This window comes from Aspergillus neoniger, assembly GCF_003184625.1.
Source record: "Aspergillus neoniger CBS 115656 unplaced genomic scaffold BO87scaffold_28, whole genome shotgun sequence".
NCBI classification, from domain to species: domain Eukaryota; kingdom Fungi; phylum Ascomycota; class Eurotiomycetes; order Eurotiales; family Aspergillaceae; genus Aspergillus; species Aspergillus neoniger.
In genome coordinates, this window is record NW_020291156.1 from 326,437 (window position 1) to 345,940 (window position 19,504).

General features: G+C 47.2%; 8 protein-coding genes across 8 annotated transcripts; 6 read left to right on the forward strand and 2 right to left on the reverse strand.

The window, feature by feature from the left end:
* The first annotated feature begins 525 nt into the window (after positions 1–525).
* On the forward strand, positions 526–1,525 carry BO87DRAFT_378922 (RNase H domain protein). Its single transcript, XM_025623905.1, has one exon. It carries the CDS (start codon positions 703–705, stop codon positions 1,456–1,458), a length of 756 nt encoding a protein of 251 aa, XP_025477088.1. The 5' UTR covers positions 526–702; the 3' UTR covers positions 1,459–1,525.
* A 2,716-nt stretch (positions 1,526–4,241) lies between these two features.
* Positions 4,242–6,104, reverse strand: BO87DRAFT_340361 (putative MFS multidrug transporter; the record flags this gene model as incomplete). Its single annotated transcript, XM_025620655.1, has 2 exons — positions 4,242–5,917; positions 5,969–6,104. The coding sequence occupies 2 exons, from the start codon at positions 6,102–6,104 to the stop codon at positions 4,524–4,526; spliced, it is 1,530 nt and encodes a 509-aa protein (XP_025477089.1). The 3' UTR covers positions 4,242–4,523.
* A 273-nt stretch (positions 6,105–6,377) lies between these two features.
* On the forward strand, positions 6,378–7,075 carry BO87DRAFT_364659 (cysteine hydrolase; the record flags this gene model as incomplete). Its single annotated transcript, XM_025621756.1, has 2 exons — positions 6,378–6,817; positions 6,869–7,075. The coding sequence occupies exons 1-2, from the start codon at positions 6,404–6,406 to the stop codon at positions 7,073–7,075; spliced, it is 621 nt and encodes a 206-aa protein (XP_025477090.1). The 5' UTR covers positions 6,378–6,403.
* A 427-nt stretch (positions 7,076–7,502) lies between these two features.
* On the forward strand, positions 7,503–8,750 carry BO87DRAFT_399411 (Zn(II)2Cys6 transcription factor domain-containing protein; the record flags this gene model as incomplete). The annotated part of the gene is made up of 2 exons (XM_025625439.1): positions 7,503–7,737; positions 7,837–8,750. 2 exons carry the CDS (start codon positions 7,503–7,505, stop codon positions 8,748–8,750), a joined length of 1,149 nt encoding a protein of 382 aa, XP_025477091.1.
* Positions 8,751–9,456: 706 nt separating this feature from the next.
* On the forward strand, positions 9,457–10,744 carry BO87DRAFT_442259 (uncharacterized protein; the record flags this gene model as incomplete). The annotated part of the gene is made up of 4 exons (XM_025628038.1): positions 9,457–9,621; positions 9,730–9,813; positions 9,911–10,244; positions 10,306–10,744. The coding sequence occupies exons 1-4, from the start codon at positions 9,543–9,545 to the stop codon at positions 10,742–10,744; spliced, it is 936 nt and encodes a 311-aa protein (XP_025477092.1). The 5' UTR covers positions 9,457–9,542.
* Positions 10,745–10,882: 138 nt separating this feature from the next.
* BO87DRAFT_314801 (serine/threonine-protein phosphatase) lies at positions 10,883–12,034 on the reverse strand (the record flags this gene model as incomplete). Its single annotated transcript, XM_025619673.1, has 4 exons — positions 10,883–10,951; positions 11,028–11,327; positions 11,392–11,793; positions 11,855–12,034. 4 exons carry the CDS (start codon positions 12,032–12,034, stop codon positions 10,883–10,885), a joined length of 951 nt encoding a protein of 316 aa, XP_025477093.1.
* A 547-nt stretch (positions 12,035–12,581) lies between these two features.
* BO87DRAFT_364665 (serine/threonine-protein phosphatase) lies at positions 12,582–14,238 on the forward strand. Its single transcript, XM_025621757.1, has 6 exons — positions 12,582–12,803; positions 12,855–12,896; positions 12,960–13,065; positions 13,131–13,664; positions 13,722–13,794; positions 13,850–14,238. The coding sequence occupies exons 1-6, from the start codon at positions 12,654–12,656 to the stop codon at positions 13,920–13,922; spliced, it is 978 nt and encodes a 325-aa protein (XP_025477094.1). The 5' UTR covers positions 12,582–12,653; the 3' UTR covers positions 13,923–14,238.
* A 462-nt stretch (positions 14,239–14,700) lies between these two features.
* On the forward strand, positions 14,701–16,328 carry BO87DRAFT_418092 (uncharacterized protein; the record flags this gene model as incomplete). The annotated part of the gene is made up of 2 exons (XM_025626862.1): positions 14,701–15,141; positions 15,251–16,328. The coding sequence occupies exons 1-2, from the start codon at positions 14,735–14,737 to the stop codon at positions 16,326–16,328; spliced, it is 1,485 nt and encodes a 494-aa protein (XP_025477095.1). The 5' UTR covers positions 14,701–14,734.
* Positions 16,329–19,504: the final 3,176 nt, after the last annotated feature.

The window sequence follows — 19,504 nt, forward strand, 5'->3', positions numbered from 1 at the left end:
ATAAAGGCCGTAAAGACACGACTGTATGGTCACTGAAGACATGGCATATAATATCTGGCTTACTCCAGTTGGAGTATATCGTAGTGGATGCAATATTGGGTTTGAGATTCATCAACATGACTGATCATCGGGCTAAGCGACAAGAAAGAATCGGCTCTCAGATATGGCAAAGATTGATGTGGCGAAAATCACGAGAACCGCGAACAAATGTAAAGATTGATGGAAATTGGGAGATACAGACTGGTTTAGACGATTTCCCGGATGACCCTAATGACAAATGGGATGATAATGATGATGGTCATGATGGCAATAGTAGAAGAGTAGCCCATTAATACGTTACGACCCTGCATGGGAAGCAGAGGATCCATGTTCCCGGGACATCTGCAGCACGGCATCGGAAGGTTTTACTCACTCGTTTGCTGTGACAGGTCAGGTGATTACCAGCTTGTCAGCATGCTCATCTAGACCAACTCTACCTCCCCAACCCCTCGTATACTCCTGGCACATTGCTTTTGCTCTCGTCTAGAGTTTATATAACCTTTTCATCACCTGCCTGACGTCTTTCGGTTCGACAGCAGTTGATCAGTCTTCACATCCTATCACAGCATCTAGTTTCCATTCACCCGCCCCCAGGTCCCTCTCTTTCCCCAACAAAATCGACCCCATATCAAAGGCACCTCCCGTGACAGTTTTCTGTCGAAAATGGGTACCCTCATGGTAGTCATTAACCCAATCATGGCCGCTGGCGGCTACGACAATGATCGCAGAGTCGGTACAGGACGTGTCCTTCCTACCAAGTTTAATCCTCCCTATCCTGACGATACACCACAATCCCTTTTCCCACCTGGCATCAAAGTCGACTGTGTGCCGCAGGTTCATCGCTTCATTCGACGAAACAATCCCCGCGAGCTCCTCATCTACACCAATGGCACCTGTGTGGAGAACGGCGGAGCCGTCCCCAGAGGAGGCTGTGGCGAGCCCAGAGGGGGCTGTGGTGTTGTCTACCGGTCTCCCGTGGACCTTCCTGAAGGCAAACTCAATCATTTCAAGATCCCTCTCGAGATCAAAGGACCCAGCGGCCGAAGACATCCCCAAACAAGTGAGCGAGCTGAATTGCGGGCCGTAATTGCAGCCCTCCGGTTCCGCTGCTGGACCGGAGAAGGGTTCAACAAACTGGTGATCGCGACTGATTCCGAGTATGTGGTGGAGGGAGCAACTTGTTGGGTCCAGGGATGGATCCAGAGGGGCTGGAAGACAAGAACAGGGAATCCTGTTAGCAATCGGGACTTGTGGGAGTGTTTGCTGGGTGAGTTGGAGCGGTGGTATGATCATGGTATGGACATTCAATTCTGGCAGATTTCGAAAGAATGGAATACCGAGGCGGCTCGCCTTGCTGAAGAGGCCGCATTGGAGACCCCAGCTAGAGCGTTCGGCGATGTCTCCGGATACATGGTTTGATCTGAATGTGTTTATGAAAGGTCGTCAATGTTCTCGTTTCTTGTTTGCATGGAAGGGCATATAAGACTGTTCGGGTATATGGTACGGCTGTTGTTGCTGGAACTAAAGATTGTATCTAAAGCTTTTTCAAACTATATATAGGGTCCTAACTTTGAGCGTGTAGTGCGGGCCTAGTGGCAACAATTATCCCCTCTCGTACTGGAAGCATAGGCAGACTGACCTTTGTGCATGTAGTAACAGCACCACAATTCAATTGGAAGCTTCCATCGTATTCAAGCGTCATTACTACTATCCCAGAGATTAGTATCATCATATTAATCCTCAAGATCATGTACTAAAAATAGCCACTCAGATCCAGAGCGCTCGATTCACGTGACTTAAGAAATCAAGCGTTTGTGGCTATACGGAAAAAGACGCTAGCATGCAACTAGCTACACACTCAACCTGGTCCTGTTGGCTGTGAGATTCACCCCCTCGCGGGACAAAACGTCCTCCAAAGTGGCCTCGCAAAACGCACCAAACTGCTGAACAGTAGCTTCATCTGGTCGATTACCAACGTGTCACTTCCGGAGAGCAACGGCATACTCCAGCACAGCTTTAATGTGCTGCCGCAGGGGAGGTCTGGATAGCAGCTTAGATCACTGGGATGGTGCTTGACTGCTAACGTGCTGCAGAATTTTATCCGGGTTCGTCTTTGGCGCCAAACTCAGCTGTCGGGGTTTCGGGACGGCGTATCTAATAGGGAGCACCCTGGTATGAAATAGGGGAGGTGTTGCACAGCTTTAAACTTCTCGTTTTTCTCTCTGTTAGAAATGAAATGAGACGGTAACGAGGATGAAAATAAAGGGGTAAAATACTAATGATACTTATAATGATAATATAGCCAAATAAAATCGAAATCAAAATAAGGAATAAATGGGTTGCAGATCCTGTTCCACTGCACGGGAATAACCGGGTCCAAGGCCTAACCAAACTATAAGACCCTCGCGAGTGGTCCCGATATGGCCCGTGCCGAAGAATTCGAACCCATCGCAGACAGTTAACGGTTCCCGTCTCGACCCATACTTTATGAACCATGGATCAATGCTACTTTTCAGTTTCAGGGGAGCGCCGTGAAAGTGGGCCGATTGGGCACCCAACGATGAAAAATCATTTATAGTTGTTTGTGGTTAGGGCTTGTTTCTACTACAAGTCCAGGCCTTGGAAGGTATCAGTCCACCGGGATTTGTTCGGGTTCAGCATTCTTGGCATCAGACGTGAGTCATATCTATAGTGGTGACTATGTTGTATCTATTATAATGGTTGGATGGAATTAGTAAGATAAAGTAGATTCTATTCCGAGATAATTTGACAGGTAAATAGGTATATTAGAGCATGGATGTGGTATAGTATAGTCTATAAAGGGAATTCGATGGGTATGAGAGAACGCGCTTGTAACATGGAAAGAAACTCGTGTGGTATCGTGAAAGTCCCTCGGTGTGGTTGTGGGAGTTTTCGTGGCTTTTCAAGGGATTGGTGTAGTCGAAGTGGTGCTCGTTGTGCATTCATATGCTTAGCATACGGTAGCGTCGATAAGGTCAGAACCCACAGGGCTGTAATCAAAGAATACGTTAGCGGCCGATGCGATCAGCTGCGGGTAAGTCCACACCTACATCTAGCGCCCCTGTCCAGCATAACGGCCAGGTTGGAAGTTGTATTCATCGTCCCAGTGCTCCTTCGCAGCTAAGCCAGCTTTCCAAAGATCCAGGTGTTTGCGAAAGCGCGATTTGAGATTGTTTGGGGAGGATGGGCGGTGTACGCCGTCCTGAACGTTGAGACTTAATGATGATGGAGAGTCCATGTTGAGCGGCTGTGTGATGAACCACGAGGAAGTATGGGAATATTGGGAGAGGAAGATGTTCTGATTCTACGACCTGAAATGACCAGGCTGGCCTATTCTTATATGTTTGTCACACCGGGAGAAAAGAAAATTTTTTATTGTTTTCTTTCTTTTTTTATTCCCTCAAGGATAGCGTAAGCCTTGTCGGTTTTCTCTCGGCGCGGGTAATTCTCGGAATCTCGGCGATGGTTCGGTTTCACGTTTTCCTTTCCATATACCGAGATTTCCCGCACCAGTCACACAGCACGGTTCCTGACAAGTCATCCTTGGTCAACACAACAGTCTCCCTGCCAAGCCATTGCTTGTATTGGATGAGTTAACAATTTCATCATTCCTGTTCCTATCTCGTCGTCTAGTCGGCCTAGATCTGGAAATGCTCTTTATCACTGTCTCCCTGCAGTCTGCCTTCCTTCCCAAAAGCCCCAGCTATGGAACCGCTGGACAGCCCCATGCGACTGATGAGACCTGTATGGACTCGATACCCAGTCACTATCTCCCTGGGGTCATTACATGTACCATCTACTAACGATAGACAATACGGACCGCACCTCGCAACGTGGTGCAATTTGATTGCTACTATCTAGACAGAGTTAGGTGAGTTGCCTTGCCCGATCCTGGTGGTCGCGAGAATTTGGTGGCACCACACCGTTATACGTCGACCTGGTTCTCAAACTCCAAATCCTAGGGTACGAGCTCCCATATCTATACCCAGTCAAACTTTGACGATCTCGGCCCACAATATGTACCAAGGATCGGTCAGATGCTGTAGTCATTTCAAATCACGTGTTACGGACCATATCCGGTTCACATGATTAGTGCCAAGGCTAAGCAATAGGGTTTGACGGATGACCTTTCTTACTGAAAAGCAAGAGCAAGGACTACCAATTGCCGCAGTTTACCCAAATAGTAACAGAGTGACCGATATGACTCATCGTATCCTTATCTTGTCTGATTGAATGTTCAAAAGACCATTTTAGCGTTCAATCTATATAATATCACTATTAAATAATATAACATTAGGTAAGTTAAGTCTATATCACTGAACCTAACTATGTGTAACCCTCGACAGTGGCACAATGCCGACCATGAAGCTTGAGAAAAGAAAACAAAGTCAGAACCCGCCAAATGGGGTGATAACGAGTACAGCAGGCTCTATATCGATACCCATTAAGAAAAACAACGACTTTTAGTTCTTCACGTCCGCTCTTTGGGCATCCCGCTCCCTCTCCTTTCTTCTCCACCCAGCGGTAAACCTCCACTGAATCAAAGGTCCTACCAATGCGAGCAGCTGGACCGCGACGCAAATGGTAAATGCCACCCCAACCCCAACACTATTGATAAGAGGCATGATGAAGCTTGTACCCCCCGCAGCAAAGAGACATCGTGCAAGGTTCAAACTGGCACTCGCCGCAGCGCTTCTATCGGGGAAAACATCAACAAGATAAGTCATGATGAGGGACTGTGTGGAGACAGCAGTCCAGCCCATGATGAAGGTCGAGACGATAGGTACAGCGATATGTACCTTGCGTGAATAATTAATCGTCCAACCAAACAAGATGATAGAAAGGCACTGGAGGATGGAGAAGATTGGCACAAGTCGAAGGCGGGCCTTTTCGAGGGGAAAGTTCTCTTCGCGTGTAGCCGCAGTTGTATCCTCTCCCTGCTCTGCGTCAAGCGAAGCCTCGTACCTGGCCTTCACCCGACGATAGTCGGCATCGAGAATTTTGCCAGTCACAAGTGTTCCAATCATGGATCCGACGCCGTTCGCAATGAACGTCAAACCGATTTGCATCTCTGACAAACCATAGCGGCTTTCGAAAAGGGAGGACATTGCTGTGATGCTCATCTGCCATACGGCGTAATATACCGCGAGAAAAATGATAATAGGTGCCGCGTGGTTACTGATGAGTATACGGAGCGGGCCCAAAACATCGATCTTTTTCTTTGCGGCGCGCTGCGATTGGCCGTCCGGAATCTGCTCCCAATCGACCTTGGTCGTTTTTTGATAGATATCCAGCGGAAAGTTCACCAGTGGGTTGGAAGGCTTCAAACTTCCATTACCAACGATCGATCGAAGAGTCTCTGGCAGAAACACGATGAGAAAGCAAAGGAAAGCACCGCTGTAAATAGTCAAGAACCAGAAAATCACCTTCCATCCCAGGGACCCAGCAATTGCACCTCCGATTACGGGACCGACGGCAACAGGGACGAGCAGACCAGCTTGGAAGATTCCCATGTAGCCACCTCGTTCGGCCCGAGTGGTGATGTCGCTGATAACGCCAGATCCAATTGCAATCGTGCTAGCGCTTCCAGTACTTTGAAGACATCGGAGAACAATAAGTGTCGCGTAGTTCTTCGTCTCTGCAAGTCCAATACAGGCGACTAGAAAGACAATGAATGTGCACATGTACGCTGTCCGGCGGCCTTTTACATCAGAAACTGGGCCCCAGAGGCTGGGTGCTAGACCCTGGAAGATGAGATAGGAGGTAATAGTTAGGTTAAGAAGTTCGATGGAGACATTGAGATCATTTGCAATTGTCGGTAATGCTGGGAAGTAAATATTGGATGCAAAGCCGGAGACTATTAAGACATTAGTAGGCTACCAAGAAATAGGGACTTGGTATAACGTACATGTTGCTGCAGTTGATACGATAATGATGATCAACCACTTCTGACGCTTATCGAAGATACTGTAGGGCGGTTCGGGAGTCGCAACCCCAGTCGAAGTGTCCGATGGAACCAGTGTCGCATTGTCATCTGAAGGCATGATGTTTGTTATTCGTGTCTCTGAGAAATAATTTGTTCGCAATGGACTGGGATGTAACGCGACTGCTATAGAGAGCAGCCCTCGCTATATACAATGTCACCGTGGCAATCCCGTGATCATCCCGCAGTAATTTTGCGGGATTCGGACCTGAGCCCCGGACTTCCGATTCTCAACTCCGTTCCATGAAAAAGTACATTTTCGCTCTTTTTATTCCAACGCATCTATAAATAGTGCAACCAAGCAATTTGAATCAAAACCGATAAAGCCATGCTCACTGTCTCTCTAATTATCAGACCACCATGGATAGCACTACCGACGGCTCTATCAACTTTGGCAAAAACTATGCCGTTCTAAACCTAGACTGGATCACGGTGCTTATCGACGCCGTCAAAGACACCCCTGAAGGTCAAGCCTTGATCGAAAACTTGGCCAAATGGAACGATGCCGTTCATGCGAGAGCGTCTCGTCCTCTAACCGTTTTCTCTACACTCTCTTTCTATCCCGGCCAGCCAGAAGTCCAAGCCGGTACTCCTTTTGCCAACCTCATTGCCCCCTTTGGAGAGTTCAGACACGGTTCCCCTGAAAACCAAATTTACAAGGCATTCAGCGTGGACAGTCAAGATATCGTTCTCCCAAAGACTAGGTGGTCTGCAATGACGGGAAGTGTACTGGAGCAGATCTTGCAGGCACATGGAGTCAAGACGGTTATCATTGTATGTAAAAGGTACCCCAACAAAGTGAGAATGTGCTGACACCGTGAACAGTCTGGATTGACTCTTTCTGGCGTGGTGATGGCTACGATCTATCGGCTCTTTGACTTGGACTACAATGTCTATGTTATCAGGGAAAATGTCTTGGAGTTACCCGTTGAGCAGCATTCGGTATTCGCGAATGTTATGCTCGATATGTTACTGCCAAAGATGGGCATTAAAGTTATCTCGGTGGATGAGGCAATAAATGCTTTGAGCTGATCTTTATGTGAGGATATGCTAATTCTCTATATTGGGTTGTATTTCTCCAGAGCATATGCCCTGCTCGTAACTCATTTGGCTATTTGAAACCAGTATATAAATCGAGGCCACTATTTATAATGGTGAAAATGAACTAAAATCCTGGGAAGCACCGAACCACGCAAAATGAGAAGGAAAATAAGAGCTCATGGCTCTAGAGCTCAAATGAGATCATGTGACGAGGAATCTTGTATCCGGGAGCCAAATTAGAGTCCGAGCTCGGACCCACTTCTCAGCTCCGACACCTCCGTCACTTCCGATCAAAGGGGATAAAACCAACTTCTCCATTACAAACACCGAAGATAGCGGCTTAAGGATAAGAAGGATCGCGGTCAGCGACTCCACCATAGGTAGTGACTACGATAACGATGAAGCATCAATACCGATGATGAAACCCTCAAGATACTCCACCTCCAGGCAAAAGGCCTGTCAGCAGTGTGCTAGTGCGAAAGCCCGGTGTGACCGCAGATCTGGAGGCAGGGAGCCATGCTCGAGATGCATGCATCGTGGCATCTCATGCTCGTATGTTCAAGATGATGCTTCTGAGCGGAATCTAGCAAGCCCGGTAGCGCCACCCAGTCCATTCTCGGTGTCAGATTCCTCGCTTACCGGCTTGCCAAGTGGCGTTCTGGCCATGAGTAACTTATCAACTTCGACATTACCGTCATCTCTGGGAACCGGAGTACTTGTTAACACTCAGAACGGGTTATCTGCGTTGGAAGATGTCTTAGACTTTTCATCTCTTGACCTGGTGTGCCCTATCAATGCCGATGATATTCAGAATCGTTGGATCCAGGCATTTATTCCGATGCCTGGACAAGCAGTCAAAAACTACCCTGATGGTGTTAGATCATATATATACTTGACTCTCAGGTCGTACTCTGCGATGGCTGTCAGTGGCCGGGGGACCCTGCCCTTCATTCATGCCAAGCAGATGATCGCGCAGCCAGCCGGTTCACCCCTCACTACCTGCCTGAGCTTAGTACGAATATGCTCGAACCAGCTTCCCGGCAGCAGTCAGGCGGCAGTTAGTGTTCTACGTCGAGAAATTCAAACTCTGGATCAGGATCGAGCGAAATACACCAGTGATGGTCTGTTTACCGCGTTTCAGTCTTACCTGATATACTCCATGGTTCTGTTCTTTATACTCGGACAATCATGCGATGATGACTTTCGCGCTATAATGACGAGCCTCCAAGAGCTAGCCTGCGCTTCATCTCGGCAAGGGTTGATATGTGCGGCTGATCAACGACGAGCGCGACCGAAGTGGGAAGAATGGATTATAACGGAGGCGAAGCGTCGGACACTTTACGTTATGTATTTGTTCGATAGTATCCTCTCTAGCCAGGAGGGTCTTCCTACCTTCCTTGGCACTGAGCTACGAGGTCTGCCTGCTCCGGCCAATAAGCTACTGTGGCAGGCAGCAACGCGGTATGAGTGGGAGAGGGAATATAACGTACATATGGCGGACTGGATGGAAGGATGTCTAACAATCGACGAATTATGGCCCACACCTGATGATTTAGGGGAGGCTGGAGTTGCAAGGAGGCGTGCAAGGGTGGACCAGTGGATGCAGAATCTTGACGAATATGGCACAATGCTTTTCGCCATCATGAGATGCACACACGGTGATTAATGGATGCTTCACTGTTAGGGATAGAGATACACAGAGTTATGAGTGCCCTATTCAAAAAATTCACCATCGTACTGTTCACGGTATTTAAATGTATTGGTAAAGCATCACGTGACACTCCACAGGGGGTAAGTTGACCTAACATTTAGCCTTCCAATTCCACAGGTTATGATAAGGTCGTAAGATGGAGTTTCATCAGCAACTCCTGTCAGAAGCACCTGTTCTAGGTCTTTCCTTATAGGGAAGTTCGTAGACCTTTTCTAAGCCGTAAGGTGCAGTTCCTTGCCCGAACAAGTATCACTGGCATTTGCGGCGCAGCACAAACCAGGGTTCAGGCCTTGGTCAGTGCATTAGCTATGCAACCAGTGTTCTTGGTTTGCAGCAACCCAACCAATCAACATCTCGTCGTTGTACAATCAGAGTGCCATAATCGCAGGTGCCGCCTGCGGCCCGTCGCTTCCTGGCCCCCACTGACTCTGGCCCCCACTAGTACAATCCCCTCTCAGTCGCCGATGATTCTGCCTCGGGAATCACTGATAAAGAGCGCCAGACCCTGGCGACAAGCAAGCTGGTGGTGGCTTTGTGTCAGCCCATCAGGCGTGGGTAGAGTGCAATTATTACAGCCGTTATCTACTCCAGATTTGTTATTTGTACGGAGTATCCAACAGCAACCAAAGAGATGGTTTCGTCCAATACCTTGGTCCCATCCTTCAAAACCCTATTAATCTTTATGATAATCCTGCGTGGGAGGTAAAGTCAAACTCTTTGTCTCCCTTGAGTACTCACTGCTCCACCATGCCCTCCCTCGCATCGAGACAAGTAGCTGTCATTGTCAGCTTCGCAATACTGAATGCATTAGCTCTGATGGCCGTGGGTTTGAGGTTCTAGGCTCGGGCCTTCATACGAAGAGAAATCCAAGTTCATGATAGTCTTACGATCATCTCGATGGTTATGCTCATTGGATACACAACCTGTCTTCTAGTTGCTACAGTCAACGGAGGCGTCGGTATCCCTCTCACTCAAGCTATAGCATCTGGTCTTAGCATCACGAGCGTGTTGAAGGCCAGTATGCTCTTGTCTAAGACAATCGGAGCTTTGTGGCTGACGAATACACCGCATGTAGACTTTCTTCGCCTCCCAGCTATTCTGGGCAATTGGAATAGCCTGCTTCCGTCTTGCGATCCTTGACCTCTACATCAACACCTTCCCTGTCCAAACGTTTTGTATCGCGGCCTATGTACTAGAAGGAATTATCGTGCTGTATCTCATTGGTAGCATTGCCACCACACTACGTCTCTGTCGCCCACTAGCATACTACTGGAATCCAAGCCTCGAGGGCTCATGTGGCAATGCATTGACTGCGGAACTCGCGGCGGCCGTCATTAACATGATCCTTGATATCATCGCCGTAATACTGCCAGTACCAGTTATTTGGAAGTTACAAATGGCCACCGAGAAAAAGGTAGCCGTTACCGCCACCTTTGGCCTGGGACTAGTGTGAGTCAGCTCACATATCTCACCCTGCTGGGGACGTTGCTGACCGAAAACCAACCAGTAGTATTTCTGTTATAAACCTAATCCGTCTCATCAAGGTCTTAGACTGCACCTTGGATCAAGACCTTACATACTGCACGGCTGATAGTGCCATTCTAACTGTGGCGGAAATGGCAGTTGGGATCATGGTGGCCTGTGCACCCACCTTTGGCCCGGTCATTTGTCCTAGCCGCAGAAGACGGTTCGCAGAGCAGGAGCAAGGCCTCAGTTGCAGCAGGCACGCCAGCGGCGGTCGGTGGCTGTTGAAGCGATCGAGACAGAATACTACTGCTTCTTCTCCTTCTACTGCCGAACACCACCCTTACAGACAGTTTATATCGGTTCATTACGATGCGAGTCTGGCAATGCAAAGTCAGAACTCTCGGACTGGGCTTGTTCAGAATATCCATCAGAACAAACATCCCAGCGAAGAATCCATGCCCGGAGACGTTGAACAAGCTTAGATATGATATCAATGATATTCATAATTATAATCTACATGTAAACAAGCCTGGAGGATCAGCTCTCCATCAAGCGAATTCAAATCTACCAAGCTATAGTTACAGGCGAATAGGATACAAAATTCCATAAAAGTATAAGGCCTAACGCGTCTTTTCTTTGCCCGATCGCTTTTCAAAAATCTGCTTCCGTTTCTCGGCCGGCTTCAAAATCTAAAAATTAGACAACACGTCACCGATAAGCATTCGTTCCACCCAACCTCATAATAAAGACACGTATACGACTCACCTTAAACGAGCACATAAGATCCTCATCGATATCCAGCATAGCCCCCGAATTATCAAACTCGCCACAATAATTCGGCGCACTGAAAAGTGTTATGAGCTGACGCTTAGCGAAGAACTCATATCCATCCTGAACACACTCATGAGCGCGGCATATAAGGTCGAGATCATGCTTCTGGATAAACCGATGAACCACATCAGGACCGAAAGTAAACGATACACCACGGTCGTTCGCGCCCCAGCCCAGAATATGCTTGCCCGGGTCGGCCCAGAGGAGGTCGCATAGTAAACCCTCATCGGGGATCTTATTGACGATCAGTACTCATCCTGAACAGAAAACGGGGCCGGGAGCATATGATATGACTCACATCCGTAGGTCGCAAAATGCGCCGGATTTGTTCCATAGAACTCAAGTCCGGGCTAAGCCCTCCATGCATACAGAATATCTTGTCTTCTATAATAGCGACGAGAGGGAGACAGTTGAAGCAATCAATGAATGTCTTCCAGAGCCTAACATTATACCTTCGCTTACATTCGTCGTAGAACCCGTAAATACGATTTATGGATGCGCATTCATGATTCCCTCGCAGGATGAAGAAGTTCTCCGGATACTTTATCTTGTAGGCTAGAAGGAGACAAATGCATTCGATTGACTGTCTGCCACGGTCAACGTAGTCGCCGAGGAACAAGTAGTTGGATTCGGGTGGAAAGCCACCATATTCGAATAGGCGTAATAGGTCGTAGTATTGTCCGTGGATGTCGCCGCAGACCTGGTGGTTATCAATTATCTTCTAGCAAGTTACAGTATATATGTGATGCCAAAGGTCTTACCTTGATAGGTGCCTCAAGTTCTAGTAGTATCGGTTGGGTGAGGAAGATCTCCCGCGCCATCCGGCAGAGATATTCGATTTCGGCCTCGCTTATTTCAACAGGTTTGCCTGGTCGTGACCCTCTTACTGCTACTAACCTCTCAATAAGAGCATCCAAGTTCACGTTGTCCCCCTCTGCCATGGTGTTGACTAGTGATCTATAAGCAGCTCTGATACCAAGGGACTGCATCTATCGACAGCAATCATTGGCGGGGAAGTCTGGGGAAGATGGAGGCTCTGGCCCGGAACAGCAGGTATAAATAAAATCTGGGAATAGAATCTCAGAGAAATTTTTCAGTGTTTCAAGCCAAGATGATATCCATACCACCGGGTTGATCCGCTTGTGATAATGTTCCTGGGGAGGTCTTTGACAATCGCGATGGATCGTCGACGATATGGGCCAGTCACGTAAATCGCTGCTCGGAGAATCCCAAGGCCTTCTGTAAACACGCTCACATTGGTACCGAATGAAAATAGCAACAAATTAAGATTTATCTTGGCTTCAAGGTGAACTCCGACTAGAATGTCGGAGTACAGCCTAGCCAATCATAATTGGCAAATTCTCACAGGAGGTTACTAATGCCGCCACCCTTAGTTATCCCACGGACAGGGTTCTATCATAAATAGTTTCTGCCTATTCAAAGTATTCCGGAACAGTTTCGTTGTTCATGCACTACATTCAAGTATCTGTTTCTATAAACTCTCGATATCATCTTGCATTTACCAATTCAACTTCACGTAGTCTTCTTCGCAGCGAAGCAATGATAGTTGACATTACGAGTAGGCCAGATAAGCAGTCGAAGCCAAAGGGATTGGACCATCAGCATACCCAGAACTTGGACGCATTGATCGAGCAATTGATGAGTTGTATAACCTTGTCAGAGGATGATATAGAGCGATTATGCGATCAGGTACAGTGTCAATAGCCTTTATGACCAAGCCATTGTTGACATTCTCTCTAGGCAAGGGAGTTGTTGCAAGATGAATCAAATGTACAGCCAGTTGTAAGTCACCTGACTAGCTACCAGTTCCAGTACACAATATAACAGCCCTAATGATCATTTTAGTCCAGCCCCGTTACAGTCTGTGGCGACATTCATGGCCAGTATCATGACCTGATCGAGCTTTTCCGAATAAGTGGACTATGTTCAGACACCAATTACCTCTTCATGGGTGGGATACCAATCCTAAAGCTGCAGTCCGAGTATCATGTCTCTAATATCATCACACCTTGCTAGGTGACTACGTCGACCGCGGCTACCATTCCGTCGAATCAGTATCCCTCCTCGTCGCCCTCAAAGTCCGCTACCCCAAACGCATAACGATCCTCCGGGGTAACCACGAATCCCGACAAACCACCCAAGTATATGGCTTCTACGACGAATGTCTGCGGAAGTACGGCAACGCCAGGGTATGGACATTATTTACAGACCTATTCGACTGCCTCCCTCTTACTGCTCTTATCGACAATTGCATCTTCTGTCTCCACGGAGGGCTAAGTCCCTCTATTGATACTCTGGATAATGTTCGAGAGCTGGACCGAGTACATGAACCGCCTCATGAAGGCCCAATGTGTGATCTCCTCTGGAGCGATCCTGATGACAGATACGGTTGGGGCATTTCGCCTCGTGGCGCCGGGTATACATTCGGACAGGACATATCTGACGCGTTCAATCACAATAACGGTCTCAGTCTTATCGCGCGAGCACATCAGATGGTAATGGATGGGTATCTTTGGGCGCATGATAAAAACGTCGTTACGGTTTTCTCTGGTATAATCTACTTCATTGTTGAAAATGGCTGGGAACGTGCTAATGGGTAGATTCTAGCTCCGAACTACTGCTACCGTTGTGGCAATCAAGCAGCTATACTGGAGGTAGATGAACAACTCAACTACCAATTGTAAGACTGATGCATGCGATGTGAGCCCTGTACGTTTGCTAACTTTGGAAACCAGTATACAGTTTGATCCTTCGCCACGGACTGGGGAACCTACAGTGCATAGAAGGACGCCAGATTACTTTTTATAGCTGTCAATTCGCCTACAACGCGATGGGTTTTAAAAGAGTTGAGTTGCTACTATATACTTCGATTTACTAATCTTGCCGGTGGCAAATGTACTAGAGGTAAGGTACTAAAAGGAATTCCGGGCACGATTGATGGTGTGTTTATATCAATTTCAAAGTTTGTTTGGGCTTGTCCTCTGCGCTTGGCAGAATATATGTTTTTGTTTTTACACCTCACCAATCAAGGAATACTTATGCAACGTTGTTGTATTCCCGTCGATTATAGCCAAAAGAAAGTGATACGCAATGTGGTTTGGAAAAGGAAACCCGAAGCAGCGGCCTTGGAATCATTTCCTAGCATATTTTCTCAGTTTCGAGGGCCAGGTAGATGACCAATTGAGTTCTGGTTCCATTTTCCACAGGAAGTGTTTATGTTTGTACAGCTTATATAATTATGCAGAATATACCGAGAGGTACGATGAACAGGCAGCCGTGCGTTTAATTGGCCAAGGGAAGCTGCCTAAAATGAATCTCTTGGCAGTCAACCCCGATCCACGGATCTTCGCGTGGGTCATGATAGGAAAGCCACTCCGAGGGTCCAAATATTATCAAGCAAATTCCCACTTAGGCTAAGTATTCTTAGTCTTGTGGTGCAACTGAGACATACTGTAGGCTAGTCAGCGCATTGAACTAATATCTTGCTGCACAAGATGCCCCGCAAAGCAAATAAAACTCATCGAATTTCAGAGCTGCCGACTGGGACAACTTCGTAAACATCCCTTTGTACCTGAACCTTTTTAACCGTGAACACTCTATCACTCTACTCGCTTGTCAGAATGCTCAACCCACATCATGTTGATGGGTTCTCCTCTTTGCCTACAGAGATCTTCGAAACGCTTCTGTCATATTTAGATCTCGACTCGATAAAGGTTTTGCGTCTGACAAGTGGAAGTCTCGCTAGAAGATGCATCGGTCCCCGATTTCTCGAGTCCATTCAACAACCTGTACTCGATGTCTCGTTGGAGAATCTTCGGTCTCTTCTCGCCTTGTCTCGCAACCATGAATTGAGCAAGAAGATCACTACTCTTACTTTGTTAGCTACGATTATGGATATTTCCGGATTGGAGCAAGACATCAAAAATGGATGGTATAGGGTTGTCGATTTCAATGGGCCCATATTTGCAGACACCGCGGTCGACTTTTCACCCGAAGAACTTGCCAAGGCGAAGGAGGACCTTATATGGTTAAAAAAGAAAAAGGAAGAGAGAGAAGCAGAGTCATCAAGCGATGTAACTGTACCCCTCAACTTGCTCTCGACAATTTAAAAGATTGGATGCTATCCACTTGAATAGTGCGGTTCTCAGAGGCCCAAAGCAGACAAGGTCGCTTGAGCGCGGGGAATGGGTCTCGCTGTGGACGCGAGCCTCAAAGGTCTTCTCATGGGTTACAACAGCACTAGCAAAGAGCCAGGCCTCGGTGAAGACATTCGACGCCTATCAAAGTAATCGCGAATGCGGCCTCGAAGCTAGCAATATCGTCCATCACGAGTTGACACATGGCCCAAAGGAGCTAGAATTGTCTTGCAAGGGGTTACAATCACTCGAGATGAGCATCTCCGGAGAGGTACAAGATGCCCTGGACTTCAAACGAAAATTAGAAGAGGAAGACGAAGAAGACGAGGATGATGACAGAATCGACGAAGAGGACGACCAAGCAAATACTAGGAAGGAACCTTGTACTTCTCAGGAGAATCAGACTGAGCCACCGAGACAACCTTCGTTCTTCCTCAGGTCTGCGCCCGGTCTTCGAAAGCTTGAACTCTCGTTTCGTCGTACTGGCGAACTAGATTTGAAGTTCAAAGAGAAATACGACTGGATCATTGACAGTATTGCCTGTGAAGCTGAGTTTCCAATGTTGGAGGCGTGTACCTTCACTGGATTTCCGGCCAAGGGCGAATCAATCCTGCTCTTTCTTGAGAGACATCCCAGTCTCCGTTCATTAAGAATTCATGAGTGCCATTTGAGCAGTGGCTCTTGGACTCCAATATTCGCTTATCTGGAGCAATCAATGCCTGAACTCCAACATTTGAGCTTCTCAAATTTGTTTGGAAAGCACATGCAAAATCACAAGTACGCACAAGCACAAGAGCTGAACGAGGATTTCGGCAGGGAGGAGAGAGAGGATGACTGGCAGGAAGCAGATGACATCGTTATTCTGCGGCCGATCTGGGACAACAATATGATACGACGCTGGACAAGTTACTCAACCTCCGTGGGCAGCGTGGTACACACCAGAAGCTTCAACCGCAAGGAATTGAAGAAGGGACTTGTGTTTCGGCCTTTGAATAAGGGACCTAGATATTCCAAAAGTTCTCCCGAGCAGTGGGGGTGGCGGAACCAGCGGAAGGTGCTCTATGGCCCTCCAGTATAGGTCAATCGGGTAAGCCACTAGATTTTACGTCCACAATGAGCTTCTGATTTTTACATGTGATAGTTTGCATGATCACACACTTAGAGTGCGAAGGTATCGAGTTGAACAGTGTAAACTAGTAATGGACATAACGACAAAGGCACAAATAAACTTGTTGTATAGTCCGTTATAGCAACTATGAGTGGTTCTTCCACCCCGCGGAAATGTAAGAATTTGTCGCAATCAACGATTCTGCATTGAAACAGGAAAGAAACTTGATCTGTCTCGAAAAACTGGATGCCATCAGAGCTGACGTGTTGGCCCATCAAGACATAATCCGAGGGTTTGATAATGCCGGTATTTTGTAAGCAACATGTAAATGCAAACCAGCTGGTTCCTGCCTTACCTGAATGGGAAAAGTGGAGAATTTGAGACCCTGGGCCATGGTTGATTTAAATCTCATTGACACTATTGACAGCTCGCTGAGACATCGAACCAAGATGATGTTTGCCCCAAGAAATTGTCGGATTTTCAGGAACAAAAGGTTCGCCAGAAGCTAGTGCGAATAGATGGATCCGCCTTACCCATCTTAAATAAGTTATAGGTATTTGATCGGAGTCTTGTTCGCCAGATTTCATGAACAGTATCCGATGGTGAGGATATATTTTACTCAAAGAGGCATGTTGTGTATGGAATTACATGGGTGACCGAATGAGGCAGGAGCTACGTTATAGATCCAATATGTGGTTCAGTCTTAGCGATTACTTCCCATAACCCGCATTACTTGGCGAAGCAGTGACGCCGAAACTACACACGTATCCAGCAAAGCCGAGGAAGGCCGAGGACTTGAGGTCATTGTGGACTATTCGGAGAGCCCAATGTGCCTATTCGTGCGCCTTCTGCGTACCATGCCGCGTGAACTCTGTATTGGAACCGCGCTGGGGCTCTTCAACGTCCTGGAGTTACAGCGTGCTCCTGAAAGTGCGATTATTGGAAGCATTCCAGATACAGACTTGAGTCAATCTTTCGAGATCAGCTTTACCCATATAGGACATCTCAGGAATGTATCCCAGTCCTCTGGCAAGTCCCTGCACCAAGTGCTGGCAGGAAAAAGTTTCGCGCAGATACAAAAAGGCGAAAGGCAAAGAGCTATGGCAATCTATGGCTGTGGGCCTCTATATAGTATTATGTCGTATGACAGCTGTGTAACCGCGTCTGGGGCTTGTGGAGGGGATGACGTCTTCCTTCTGGAAGGTACCAACTTCGTCCTAATCCGACATTATAATGAATGGGGCGGTACAGCAGGTTACATCCGAGGTCTTCTCTGCAGTGGAAAAAGCGGGCAAAGTATCCAGAGAGCAGGCGAATCTCTAGATAGCTTCCTCTCCTATTGACCATCCATCAATGGTAATTGTCTCAGGTCTGAGAGGCATACCATGTTCAAGCTGGCCGGCCCGGTTGACTTTGTCTATGAGGAGCTGAGTCTGCGACAGATTATATTGCTCCTGACATATACCGGACAACATAGTGGTTATTGGAGTCGGCAGTTAGAGGCTTCTACTAGAGAACTAATGAGCATCAGGGTGGGCTAATCTATGCTAAATATTTATATACTATCAACGGCCGGTTTTTTAACCAGAACATGTGAGAGTCTGTCCCACATTAGGTGCTGCTCCCATACCCTTATCCAATAAATACCATCAGTGTTGAAAAGTTCATGAGCGGAGCCGTTGCGGAGGAATCCTGGCTTGTGTAGTAGTAGTAGTGCCTCCCTATGTAAATGTGCTTGCCGTTGTGGTGGCTTCCGTAAATAATAAGCATCAATCAATGATTGTACGAAGTAGCATCCCAGCCAAAGGACTCAAAGGAGCCTCGAACAGCTGACTGCAGCCACATACGTTTTTAATTACACGCACAGACTTAGTTCTGCTTTCACCCGGACGTCACTCTGGTATGGCATCCGCCAGGTTGATCTGGGTCGGTTAGCATAGTACTTTTGTCATTTCGTTTGTGGTGGCGACACACCTACCGAATACAAAGGTTTTTTATTATCATGTTACTGTTTATGACGGATTAAATTTCCCTTCTCCTACATCTCACACCGACCCACCAACGACGAAAGTAGACCTTGACCTCGCTATCGCCTTCTTGTTCGATAATTACGCTGCAAAAAACCAGAGTTGACCAAGATAATTTGTTTCCATCGGTTTTAACCACAGACATAGTTGAGGTACACATGTTCTTGCTTTTGGTTCAAAAGTCTACCTCATACCAACAGTACGACCCAAGCGACACCTCCTATTTACGAATCGTTGGATAAGAATATCGCCTAACCTCTTGGCTCCTTTCTATCATGGCTTCTTCAGCGCGTACGGCCACCAGATTTGCTTCGGGTTGAGTTGCAGATATATCTTCGCTTGTCTGGACAGATACCTTAAGACGCAAGGAATGAAACTTCGCAAGCTTCTCCCGCCCGAAGAACGGGTGATGCTATGCCCCAACGCCAAGAAAAAGCCTAGAAAACAGCTACTTCTTCGGCTTAACAATGAACGCTGGAGATATTGCCATGATTGTTGGACGCTCTACCCTGACGCTCTCTGTCACGCCCGGCCGCAAAGGCCATGCTGTTTCAAATGTTACTTTCTTAAAGCAAATTTTAAATGTATGCCGTATGCGGGCAAGGTCGACATCTGTCCATGCACCAGTATCACATTTCGCGATAAACTTCATTTGATACGACAGTGTAAGGACACTCATACACATATACTACGTCCCGGCGAGATGATATATGGTGATAATGTCCCATTGAATGCCGACAACAGGAAGACATATGGGAATCTCAGACATGACTGCGAGTGTACAGGCCATTCTTCCATCGGGGTTCGAATTAGGACTGAATTTTGGCTTTCTGAGATGGACATGAGTTTATGCGTGTTTAACCAATATGAAATCAAAACACTTTGCGAAAGTCCATCAGCAAGCTTGAGCATTATCCCAGTCTGCTCATATAAGGATACAAAGAACTGGGTCAGGAGAGTCTTCCATGATGGTGGTTCGAGCTTTAGAGGCTGGGAAAAAGGCCGCTCTACGCACTTATTAGAGCATCGTGGCTGGGAAAGGGTGAAAACTGGGGAAGAAACATACACTTCCCAGGTAATAATATTCAGGAATTTGGGGGGTTGGAAGTGGCCTAACAA